At 41.0% G+C, this 13,082-nt stretch overlaps 1 protein-coding gene across 1 annotated transcript in view; it reads left to right on the top strand.

Moving 5' to 3' along the window:
* COL22A1 (collagen type XXII alpha 1 chain) overlaps positions 1-10,652 on the top strand; it is a 573,554-nt gene extending 562,902 nt beyond the window's left edge. Inside the window, exons 61-65 of the mRNA XM_069732369.1 lie at positions 76-255; positions 3,591-3,657; positions 5,244-5,426; positions 7,319-7,396; positions 8,497-10,652. Coding sequence (XP_069588470.1) covers positions 76-255; positions 3,591-3,657; positions 5,244-5,426; positions 7,319-7,396; positions 8,497-8,684 — 696 coding nt within the window. The 3' untranslated portion in view covers positions 8,685-10,652. The remainder of the gene's footprint in view (positions 1-75; positions 256-3,590; positions 3,658-5,243; positions 5,427-7,318; positions 7,397-8,496) is intronic.
* The last annotated feature ends 2,430 nt before the right edge of the window (positions 10,653-13,082 follow it).

Here is a 13,082-nt window from a genome sequence, read left to right as displayed (position 1 = left end):
CTCTCTTGTGCTTTTCAGCTTAATTAGGACAGTTTTCTTGCCAATATGAACTATGGTATTATAACTTAATTTCAGGGTGACGCAGGTAACAAAGGTGACAAAGGCATGCAAGGAGAAAAGGGTCAACCTGGACAACCTGGTACCCCGGGACATAAAGGCCACACTGGATTAATGGGTCCATCAGGACCACCAGGAGAACGAGGAGGATTGGGACCTCCAGGTCCACCTGGATCTCCAGGACTGACTGGTCCAAGGGTAAATCCCAACTGTTAATATTCAGTTTTATTTAATATATTGAACAACACCTTTACAACATCCAGGTGTTGATGTACTGCTAGTTGTATACCCCTGTTTACCTTTGTATTCAGTTTCCAAAACAAAGCGCCAACATTTACCTGTGGCAAATCTATAGATCTATGTCCAAGGATTTATAGATACTTAAGACATGACATATGTTCTCGGGCAAACCAGAGGCCATCTATTGATCAGCCAAATGAAAATTAACCTACCAATACGTTGGCAACGCCTTGCTCATCCTAACCAGATAAACTCATCTGCAGGAGAATTTTTGAATAGCCAAACCAGAAATGACCATTTCTAGGAAAAACCATGACCAGTCAAGCTAAAAATATCAATCTGTAGATAGAGCATTGACCAATAAAACCAAATACATCCAGGTGTCTATCAATATCCATATGTTGGCAATGATGTGTCTAATTCAACGAGGAATACTGTTATGACCTGGTGGTTAGGACAATAATAGACCTGGTGGTTAAGAGCACCCGGAAAGACCTGATAGTTACAATAATACAGGACAAGCTCTGGGAAGTGGAAACTCTGCTGACCGCAATCCCTAATCCTATCACACACACTAGAAATAGCCGTGGATTGCTCCTAACGCTCCCTATGCAACTCGTCACAGCCTCAGAACTAGCTAGCCCTAAAGATAGAAAAATAAAGCCTACCTTGCCTCAGAGAAATTCCCTAAAGGATAAGGCAGCCCCCCACATATAATGACTGTGAGTTAAGATGAAAATCACAAACACAGAGATGAAATAGATTTTAGCAAAGAGAGGCCCGTCTTACTGAACAGACAGAGGTTAGGAAAGGTAACTTTGCGGTCAGCACAAAAACTACAAAAAAACCACGCAGAGTGCACAAAAAGACCCTCCGCACCAACTCACGGTGCGGAGGCGCCACCCTGCATCCCAGAGCTTACAGCAAGCAAGACAAAAATCAAAATAGCAAGCTGGACAGAAAAATAGCAAATAAGTGAAAAACAAGCAGGAACTTAGCTTCTGCTGGAGAAGACAGGTCACCAGAACGATCCAGGAGTGAACTAGACCAATACTAGAACATTGACAAGTGGCATGGAGCAATGATCTAAGTGGAGTTAAATAGAGCAGCCAGCTAACGGATTAACCTCGTCACCTGTGGAAGGAAACTCAGAAGCCGCAGCCCCACTCACAGCCACCAGAGGAAGCCCATGGACAGAACCAGCCAAAGTACCATTCATGACCACAGGAGGGAGCTTGACAACAGAATTCACAACAGAATACCTATTACTTAACAAAACCCCTTTCAGTCAAACCAGGAACACCCATTTGTTAGCAAAGTATTAATCAGCAAATTCAGATATACACTTTTTTGTAGTCAAGCTACAAATACCAATCTGTTTGCAAAGCTTGACCAGAAAATGAGAAGTATCCATCTGTGGTCAAAGTCTTGATCAGTCGACCAATGAATATCCATCTGTAGGCAAAGCCTTGAACAGTCACACCAGAAATAAATATTTGCAGGACAAAAAACATGACTAATCAAATCATAATTTCTTATCTGTAAACAGATCCTTGATCATCCAAACATGATACCCACATTTGCCCATCGGTAGTCCCAGGCTTGGTCAACCAAATAAGAATTATCCATATGTAGTCCATGATATAACTAACCCAACCAGAAATACCCTTTTGTTGGCAGAGCCCTTATCAGTTGAACCTGAAACATCCATTTGTTGGCAAAGACTTGATTGGCAAAGCCAAGCATACCCATTTGTAGGAAAAACCATGACCGAAGAAGGTACAATGCACACTAGAAACATCCATCTGATAACAGAGCCTTGACCAGTCAAACTAAAGATACCAATCTGTCTGAAGAGATAGACAAAAAAATTGAGAAGTACTCATCTGTAGACAAAGTCTTAATCAGTATAGAATCTGTATGTAGGCAAATCTTTCCACAGTCAAGCCAGAAAGAACCACCTATAGATAAAACCTTGACCAGTCTCACTAGGAACACCCATCAGAAGACGGCTATTTGACCAGCCAAAAACCGGAATTACCCATCTGTAAAGTCTTAACAAGCTCCACTAGGAACACTGAGCTAAAGCCAGATATCTATTGGTGGCACATTGACCAGCTAAGCCCAAAACATCCATCTGCTTGATGAGTTTCTTTGGTTTGGTTGCTCATCCAAATCAGGTTTTAAGGCTCTTTAATTCAGGATATAGAGAGGTAATTTTCTACTTTTTGGTAGTGCGTTATTTTGCATCTTTTTGCCAGAAATCATTGTCCTAAAAACTCTCTTATTGTAGCAGAAGTGCAGAAACTAAGCAACATGCACGACACCAAGGCTGACATACCATTGGTGACCCAAGAGGTAACGAGTAACGACGCCCATGTCCACTTTCATGCAGGAGGAATGATGCATTATGATGAGCTATTGGACTGCAAAGGGCCCATTTCTTGTTCTTGCACAGGAGACTTCTTCTCCCTGTACCCGCTGCTGCATTACACCACAAGGAGAAGGACGTAGATCTGGGGATTTATTATGATGGAATATAGGCTGAACTGGATGGACAAATGTCTTTTTTCGGCCTTACTAACTATGTTACTATGTTATGTTACAATAATAGGGAGACATTGTATATTTCTTATTATGTCATTGAGTTGAGCAATTCTAAGAGGTTTCAAAAATTAATAATCCGCAAGGTAAAGGGAGTGTCCACCCCTTTATTTTTTACACTAGGCATAGCATGTTCTAAAAATAAGAAACAACTATGCTCACCAACCAATTACCCATCGTTCCGCCATAGCACTGCCCAGTCTCCGATTGTTCTCCTTGCTTCCTCAATGTGCTGTTGCAACCATTAAGTAGTCACAGCGGTGGGCAACTGGAAAAGAGGTCATGGTGTTAGTTTCTCAAAATATCACTGCAAAGATACCTTCCCCATATTTGCTAATAATGCTGTTCCTCTGCCGAAGAAACTTCTGCGCAGGTTCTCCCACCCAAGAGAATGTGATTAGCCAGGGATGGACTCTCACTCATTCTCTCGATGGACCCAGCGGAATGAGCTGCCTCTATGTTATACTGTATTTGCCCTGGATTTCTATTATTGGCTGATATCTTCTCCAAATGTCAGGTTTCATTCTCCTGTACATTTTAATTTCTAGAAACTCTGGCCAAGAAACTGTGACCTTTGTGCTTAACCAAATCTTTCATAATTGCTTAATCTTTTTTTAAATGGTTCTCATGTAGCTCGGATCTTAAACTTTGTGAATGTAGGAAGAAAAGCATTTTCTCTTTCCTTTTAGGGAGATACACCTTCAATTGATACTTTAAGAAGATTAATTCAAGAAGAATTAGGAAAGCAACTTGAAGGTAGGTAAAAAATATTAAAAAAAAAATCAGTAAGTCTTTCTTGTGGGTAATGGATTTAGTCAATGTTTCCCAGTGAAATCTCCTAAATTTTGCATCCAAAATCGTAGGAACCTCCTTGGGTGAAGAGTTCGGCCACATGACTGCTAGATGTCATGGAACTCTACTGAAACCTCTTACTTCTCTAGTTCTTCTACAGCTGTATTAATGTCAGGACACAAGCGGAACCCATACATCTACAGTATTTTAGACCCTAGGCTTAAAAATACATTTTAAACCTCAAAACAGCAACATATGCTAAGGTCAGATACCAGACTAGACCCGTAAACAAATCTGAGACCTCAAACCAGACTCTCTAAATCAGGTGCCTAGTGTGTGTGTGTGTGTGTGATGGGGAAGGTAGCACAGGGGCGGTCGTCCGTGACAAAAAAAACTTAGTGGAGCAAAATTTTTAAAGAGGAAAAAAAAGAAACTTGCATAGGCATCACAAGCACCGAAATGTCGAGGCAATGCGCGTACCGCAGACTTTTGGCTAGGTGTCTCAGATGCTAGAGTTGGGATGTATAGGCTTCATATCCCACAACCCTTGATCTTGGAACGTAACTGTAGAAGAAATCAGCACACATAGGGTCTTATCCGATGGAGAAAGTAAGCGATCTAATGGATGTGTATACATGTGGTTGTCTTCCTGAGGAAGAAGTCACTTGGACTTCGAAACGCGTTGAAATAAAGACCACTATCCTTCATTTGGATATCTTTGGTCCTGCATTTTAATCAGCAGCGCGGATTACATCCACAAACCTTCTATCTCTTCACAACTCTTGGTCTTGTAAGCCACAGGATGCGGAAGACCTTAGACCTAAAATACGTCAGCATCTCGGCACAGATGGCGCAAATACATCACTGTATTGCACCACCTGTGCCGATCCTCTCTGTGTGCAGCGGAGGTGAAGACTCAGACTCAGAAAGAAATTATGCCACCTTTGTTTCAACCCCATGAAAAAGTTTAAGTTTAGATTTAACTAAAGGTGGCATAATTCCTTTAGTAGGGGTCCCTCAGGGGGCATCATTACTTTTTAAGCAGACACTGAAGGGGCATTAATCATTTCTAATGGGAGCAGGCGCACAGAGCATTATTACTGGGACTGGAGGTGCAATACTTGCCTTGTCTCAAACACTGCACACCACGCTTTGCAACTGCCCTAAACTTATCCAGAGCACCAATATTAAGATTTGACCCAGTAATATAATCAAACCTCACACCAGACAATAAATTGACCTACTTGCTCTCGGCTCTCTTTCGACTTTGAGTTCTGCATTGGATCCTGTTGCCATTCATCATCAGAATGTAGAGTGTGCTGACACACTCGATCTCTCGGCTCTGGATGTAATCAGGATCCAAGAATACTCGGAGCTGAACAAGATCTGGCTGATATCTCTTGAATATTTATCCAATGACAACTACTGATTTTTTTTTTAAATGTTAGGACCGCCTCCAAGGGGCAGCCTGCAATAGTTGCAGTGACAAATGATTGGTTGTTATAGATTTTTAAAAATGGTCGCACACAACTTTTTTTCTCCCATTTCAGCTAAATTATCCTACCTCATGTCTCAGATGCAACCAGCTCACATTAAATCCTCTCAGGGTAGACCAGGACCACCAGGTACTCCTGGGAAAGATGGAAATGATGGAAGATCGGGTCCACCAGGAGAGCCGGGAATGCCTGGGCCAATGGGACCAGAGGGGCCTTCGGGACCCATAGGTCCAAAAGGTTAGAGGATAAACATGTTTATTGTTGTTATCATCTTCATATGTGTAGAACATTTAATTTCCATGTTAATAAATGGGGGGTTCCCTATTTCGGACCCCTATTTGTTATCCATATTATAGAGGGGACCATAGGGAACAGCTTTACATGGACACTACTGATTTCAGTAACAAATGTGTGATGCTTTCTTTTGCCCGTGGTGGGGATGCAGGGAAAGTTAACACTTATTTTTCTGAGTTCCTCCACAGTTCAGAGCTAATTAATAATGGTTCCAGCAAAAACACACCCTGTGATTGTTAAAGCTGAGAGTTTTTCCTAGAATTGTTCTAAAATTTAATGAAAAAGACAAAAACGTTTTTTTTTTTGGCCAAAGTACTAATCCTATAGAAAAAAATATCAGCCGAAGTAGGTACAAAAAAGTAATTTTTGACATATAAATACCAAATTCAGATAAAACATATAGTAGTAAAGTAAAGAGGCAGCACACATAGTGGGAAGAGAAAACTCTAGGTACATTAGTAGGCAAAAATGGTGCATGATATCAAGAGGGATTAAACCTTTACTAGTAATATAATAACAACCGGTATATGCGAAGTTACAGGGACGTATAGCGACTTTTATAACGTATTGGGCATCATGGGACAAATATAGATATAAATCACAGTAAAGCAACAAAAACAAAGCATAATCCCAAGAAGTCTCCTTTCTGCTGGCATCTGCCTCAACACACGTGGCCTTCATTTGGGGGGTGGCACCACATCAGGAAGGAACCCCCTTTTTAAGCCCCTTCTGACTATTGACAAGGATACAGTGAGCTGAAATGAATAAATAAAGACCAGACTTGGCCTCCACCTTCATGCGTCATATGGCAGGTGACGTCAGATTACACAACCGGAGTTTTTCTCACATAATGAATCACGCAGCTGGGAATCCAGACACATGACCATGACCGGGGCCTTCAGGGTATGTGCATATGCAGCGTTTTTCCTGGAACATCATTTTTTGACGTCTTCTTCCTGGTCTTTGCGGCATCTTTGCCGCCGACATTTTTTTTTCTTCTTTAATTTTAGAAATATGGTTGTGATCCTCCTTACTTTTGTACCTTGCTTTGACCTTTGATATCTGACTGGATATCGGCACCTTGGCCTTGTGGGTCTTTATTGTACGCACATTTTTTATTTTTGTAAAAGTAACTGCATTGAGGAAGCTTTTTTTTCTAAAGTATTTTCAAGATCCCAATAGAGAAGTCACATACTCGCTTCCATTGCTGTCAGACACCGCCACTCTGTTCCCATGGGCTTCTCTTATAACCGGAGAGGAATGAGTTTACATTTTGGTGGTGTGCTCGCCACCACCCACCGGGCTTTGTCATTAACTCATCTGGACTAAAGGTTCTGTCAGTTGACTGCCAAGTTTATCACTGAGGCCGGTTAATGGACCAATTATGGGTTTGGCATCCAATGGGTGTAAGTGCTTCCGTATGAAAAGTATTACAGCTCCGGTATGCCTATATTGGATTGAGCCTTTATATTCGGAGCTTTCTTCTGTTTCTCGTTTACTCTGCTCTGTAACCCAGTGATTCCCGTCTCGGTTTGACCCTTGGATTGTCTGTTTACTCTTTTGCCAAATGTACAGGTCTGATTCCCTGATCTTGCACCCAGCAATCTCCTGACTATAGTTTTAGAATAAGATTTTTCCATTGTCCCCACTTCTGTTTCTCGCGTGATATGGTGGCACTTCTTCCCTTAAATCGCTCTACCAACCAACTACTCCAGGGGTCTCTGCAGCAAAGTCCCAAAAAGGGTTGTCCTTAGAACCTTTTTCAGAGTGACTAGTCAACTTTTGAGTTTTAGGTCCTAATATGTCATTTGTGTATCATTTTGTGTATTTTACAGGAGAAAGAGGAACTAAAGGTGAAAAGGGAGAACATGGAGTTGGTCAGAGAGGAGAAATGGGCACACCTGGAATTCCAGGTATTTCAATAATTGTGTCTGTTGTAATTGTATTGGATTATTTTATCCTTGTATCTTACATGGTGATATTCCTAAACATTTCTGGCTGCTCATTAATAAATAATTAAGGGTTCTGCCCGTATCCAATGCTTAACGTGATGAACAAGTGGATAAGCCCCGTCCCTTAAACCGTGCAAGTTTTCGGATGCTAAACCACCTTAATTGCAACTGGGGATAGTATGCTAAACATGCCCAACTCCTACAAACCAGACATAGGGACAAAAGAAAGTTAAATAGTTTAGAACTTACTCAACACAAATCCAAGATTCTTTCTCAACATCAAGTGCAAGAACATTGAGCAGATAAAGCTAAGGATGGAAATTAAGGCTTTACTTCTTCACGCTCATTGAGCTGATGAAGCCTATGGCTGTACAAGGCACAGGCGTAACCCTGCGCAATGTGCATGCGCCTGATGTTGTTGAAGGATAGTCAAGTATTCGTCTCGGGTAAGTTACAAACACATCTACTTCCTAATTCCACACCCAGTTTTGATGTAGGCGTCATGTTTAGAACAATAAACCCCAGCGGCACAACAGCATGCCAATGGTCTAGTTTCTTAAAGGCTAGTGACAAGTTTCCTTTTGAAGATTGGCAAGGACCTTGGACTCATTTGCATATATATGCATCACTATGGCTGTTTAACAATTAAAAATAAAACTTGTTTTGAAAATTTACCAAAGAGAAGGGCTCGTTATAAAAGAAAGAGGTACCAATAGTAGAATCCACTGCTCCAGTACTGCCACTTTGATCTTTTTTGTGGAGACTGGATGTGGTGATGTCCATACCACTTAAGGAGGTGGCCTCCGTGGTCAGGTGAATGGTGATTAGCAGGCCACCTTTTCTAATCCCAAGAGAAAATTGGAGCACTAGGGGATTCAAATGGTAAGTACATAAGGGTTAAGGCAGTTTAGCTGAAGGACCATCTCCCCTTTATCACTGCCTCTGGTTGAAATCTCATTGATCCTAAGAATATACTGTTCTTGAGTTTGTCTAGCACCGCTGTAGGTCAACTTATGTATCAACAACAGTAGGAATAAGTTCTAAAATATTTCTCTTCTTAGGCGTTCCTGGAGAACCTGGATATGCCAAAGATGGACTCCCTGGATCTTCAGGTCCCCAAGGTGAACCAGGATTGCCAGGATCAATTGGCCCTCAAGGACCACCTGGAATAAATGGACAGTGTGACCCATCACAATGTGCCTATTTTGCCAGCTTAGGGTCTAGACCAGGTAGTGTGAAAGGGACTTAATTCAAGGACATCCAAGAAGACACAAAAGGAGTGAATGAAACTTGAATTTATTGCTGGTTTAAACAACCTTCCAAAATGAAGGGTATTACTAATGCTCCATGCACACCACAGAGTTTCCGACTTGGGGGAAAAAAAATCCAGTTTAAATTTTTTTTTTTTTTGACGAATGGAATCAATGATTACTGCCGGTCGGTCAAGGCTTTTTTTTCTAAGTGTTTTTACATTACGTGTGTCATTTATATATTCTTATTTAAAAGAAGGAGTTGTGCTTTGAAAGTACAAGATATTCTTTGGAGGTATTTCGAAGGAGATGAAGTCCAAAGACAATTCAGATGCAACTTCTCAAGCAAATGGTAGTTTCACCTGCTCCTGGTAACAAAAGTAGCCTAGAGCAATGTTCCTTAAAGTGCAACAGCAAACGTTTATAGGGAATACCACTGCAAAGCCTACACAAACTTTGTTGGCCCTAATGTACTTTCTATAGAGTATATGATAACGGCCTACAGCTCCCAGTTAGTTCAGGTTCCATCGTAACCACTTGCCTTCCATGTGAGTGGCCACCTTTTTTAGTACATGGTTACTACATTGTAATGAAAAGTTCTACCTACATAGAAAACATTCGATATTATGAAGCAAAACAACAAAAGGTAAAAAAAACAAACGTAAAATAAAAAGCAAAAACACAAGATAAAAATGAAAACAAAAAAACAAGAAAAAAGTAAGCAAGAAGGATAGAAAGGAACAGAAAAGACTGGAAGCTATATGCGGCGTGTCTGGAATAACATTTTTGGAAGACAACCGGAGAGAAAAAGAAAGAAATTGCGTGGTAAAAAAAAGTTATCGATAAGAAAAGTCGAAAAAGATAATCTTTGGGTAGAAAGTAGAAAAGGTTGAAGAACTGTGGCGATAACTCCCTTGAGTGTACGTACTTGTTCTTGACCTTCTTGGTGGCTTTACAGAAGAACTTGGCAACAGGTTTTGATCAGGTCTGGCATGGGTCCTGTGTTACCCTTTAGGTCCCTGAAGAGTAATGTATAATATTTAACTTTTGATGAAATGCAGTTAACATGAGCTCCCTGGTATCGTATCACTACAAGTTAACAATATCATTCATGTGATGAGGGTTCCCAACTCACAGGACAAGCGGAGCCCAAAATTACGTTGGTTCCCCAAAGGTTGTCCACCCCATTTATAGTAAAGTTCAACACCTGTAATTGCGAATGAGAGGAGCTGATGTTCTTCTATTCCAGTACAACTAAGTAGCCATGTCTAGTCTACAATATTAGGGGGCATAGGGTTGATATTTGCTATCGTATATCCCAGAGGGCTACCATACTTTTGTGAAGTGTTTGTTTCCATAATTATCGATGATCACTATTTAGTTTTTGAAGAAGGAAAAGTAGCCATTGTAACCAACCAAACATGACACCTCATTCACTTCGCGGCAAGATCAAGAAGAATCTGGCATGTGAGTCCACCTGGTGCTTCTGATTGGCTGAGGAGGCTTACTCGGGGGTGGTACTTTATATTTGCATATGTTATGTGAAAAATTAGGAGGTCGTTAGTGGAGGCGAATGCACCCTACTGGCTCTTTAAAGGTCCGTCCAAGAAACAGTTGCCACATTAATCATTTATAGTAAAGCCCAACTGCTGATATAGAGGAACCAGAAATCAAGTCAGCTCTTGTTGGGGCAGATACCGGTACTTTTATGGTTTTATGCTGTTGCTTTTAAAAAAAAATTTATTTTGCTGAAGATAAATTATTTGTTCATAAATGGAGAAGATATTACAGAGTTCAAAAAGTTGTGATTGATGGAATTTACCTTCCATTACTTTGGTGCTAGCTTTCAATTCTGCAGCTTTGAGGCGTAATCCTGGCGTCTACATTATGTGACCATCTCACAAAGGCAACTTTTACGTATTTAAAAAATAAATATATTGTATTGACATAAATACTTTTCTGTTAAATTTGGATTTTAATGTTGTTTTTATTGGGGGTCTTTGGTTCGGTTGATTTTTTTTTTTTTTTGCTGTGAATTATTTTTTTTATACAGCACTTTGCAAAAGATTAAACGTTTGGAAAACATGCTGCAAAGTAAGAATGCTCTCAAAAATAGAAGTGTTAATAAACTCTCCAAAATAGAAATGGAATCACCAAGGACGAAAAGTCGTGGAATTATGGAAATTACAGGATAAAGACATGTTAATAATATGGAAATGATGAAAAATTGGAAATGCAATGCGCAAAATATCTCAATGTATTCAATATGGAGTATGAGCCACGTGCAGATATCCTACCACCTACAGCATTGGCTCTTATCAATTAGATTAAAGGGAACCTGTCATCTGAATTTGTCGGGAACGGTTTTCGGTCATATGGGCGGAGTTTTCAGGTGTTTGATTCACCCTTTCCTTACCCGCTGGCTGCATGCTGGCCGCAATATTGGATTGAAGTTCATTCTCTGTCCTCCGTAGTACACGCCTGCGCAAGGCAATCTTGCCTTGCGCACGCGCAATATGCTTTGCCCAACTGCGGGCAAAGCCAAAAAGCATTAGTGCGCATGCGCCGGCGCACTATGTCCCGGAAGTATTTTGCTGTGTTCCGGGACATAGTGCGCCGACACATGCACACTAATGCTTTTCGGCTTTGCCCGCAGTTCGGCAAAGCATACTGAGCGTGCGCAAGGCAAGATTGCCTTGCGCAGGCATGTACTATGGAGGTCAGAGAATGAACTTCAATCCAATATTATGGCCAGCATGCAGCCAGTGGGTAAGGAAAGGGTGAATCAAACACCCGAAAACTCCGCACATATGACCGAAAACCGGTCCCGCCAAATTCAGGTGACAGTTTCCCTTTAATGGTTGTTTGAAGAATATTCTGGCTACACTTATTAGAGGTTGGATAGGTCACAGGTCAGTGTGGACATACAAACTCAGGGTGTTGGTACAACAGGCTGGAAGGTATGTGGATCTGCAGGGACAAGCAAAACAGGCTATATTGGAACGCAAAAAAAACAAGCAAGGCAAGACACACTGGAAACCACAAAATCAGGAAGATAAATGTGGAAGAAAGTGTCAGGTTTGAAGCAGCACATAGATGAAGATGTTGGGGTCTACAGCAAGTTGCAATTTTAGTGTGAAAAGACTCAAATAGCAGTTTTTGATGTTACAGCAAATGATGGGTTAACCAGCAGGTCTGAGGATTTGTAGAAATCACAGGAGTTTATGAAGACAAATGCCTACAATTAACAGTCATTAACTGTCAGATCGAGACGCTTATGGCCAACGATGGGTTTACCAGCTGGTCTAGTCAAGCCAAGTGTCTTAATAGCAGAAATCACAGAAGCCTGAGGAGGAAAATAGCAGATCTGAAGCAGCGCACAGATGAACGTGTTAAGATCTACAACAAGTTGCATTGTAATGTTAACAGACTCAAATAACAGTTTTTGATGTTACAGCAAATGATGGGTTAACAAGCAGGTCTAAGGATTTGTAGAAATCACAGAAATTTATTAAGACAAATGTTGCCTAGAATGAACAGTCACTAACTATCAGATGGAGACGCTTATGGCCAACGATGGGATTACCAGCTGGTCTAGTGGAGCTATATGTGTTAATAGCAAAAATCATAGAAATCTCAGGAGGAAAATAGCGGGTCTGAAGCAGCACACAGATGACGGTGTTAGGAGCTATAATGAGTTGCATTGTAACGTGAACAGACTCAAATAGAAATTTGTGATGTTACAGCAAATGATGGGTTAACCAGCAGGTCTGAGAGTTTGCAGAAATCACAGCAGTTTGCAAAGATGAATGCTGTGTGTTATGAACAGTCTTTAAGTATAGGTTTGACACACTTATGACAATTGATAGGTTAAACAGCTGGTCATACGGAGATTTAGGTGCTAGTAGCAGAAATAACAGACGTCTGAGGAGATGATAAAAGAAGAAGCTGAATGTTGACAGAGTCCAAGTACAAGGCAGCTGAACACAGTACGGAGTTAATTCTCAGACACAGGGGTGTGTCCAACAGGGCCTGTGGTCACTGAGACATGCCAGGCAAGTTATAGAAACAGATGGATAAATCAACAAAGGGCAATAGATACAGCAGAAGGGAGTGTAACAATGCTGAATGGACTTAGACTCAAATCATCAAGGTCTGCTGCTGACAGCTCCCCTTGCAATTGCTGACCAATGACACCTCAGATGTACTCGATGAGAGACAAGTCCAGAAATGCTGAATGCATTGGTAGCACATTTAGGCCACACAGACTGCTCAGAGCAACCTTCCCGTGTTGAAAAACAGCTCGTGGAACTTTCCAGAAATGGTTGTGCCACTGGTTTCACCACAAAATAAATTTAAAGTGGAGATGTTTGTGTACCTGAAATGCAGACTTGAGA

Source organism: Ranitomeya imitator, chromosome 6 (assembly GCF_032444005.1).
Source record: "Ranitomeya imitator isolate aRanImi1 chromosome 6, aRanImi1.pri, whole genome shotgun sequence".
Classification (NCBI taxonomy): Eukaryota; Metazoa; Chordata; class Amphibia; order Anura; family Dendrobatidae; genus Ranitomeya; species Ranitomeya imitator.
This window is presented reverse-complemented; position numbering and strand designations above follow the sequence as displayed.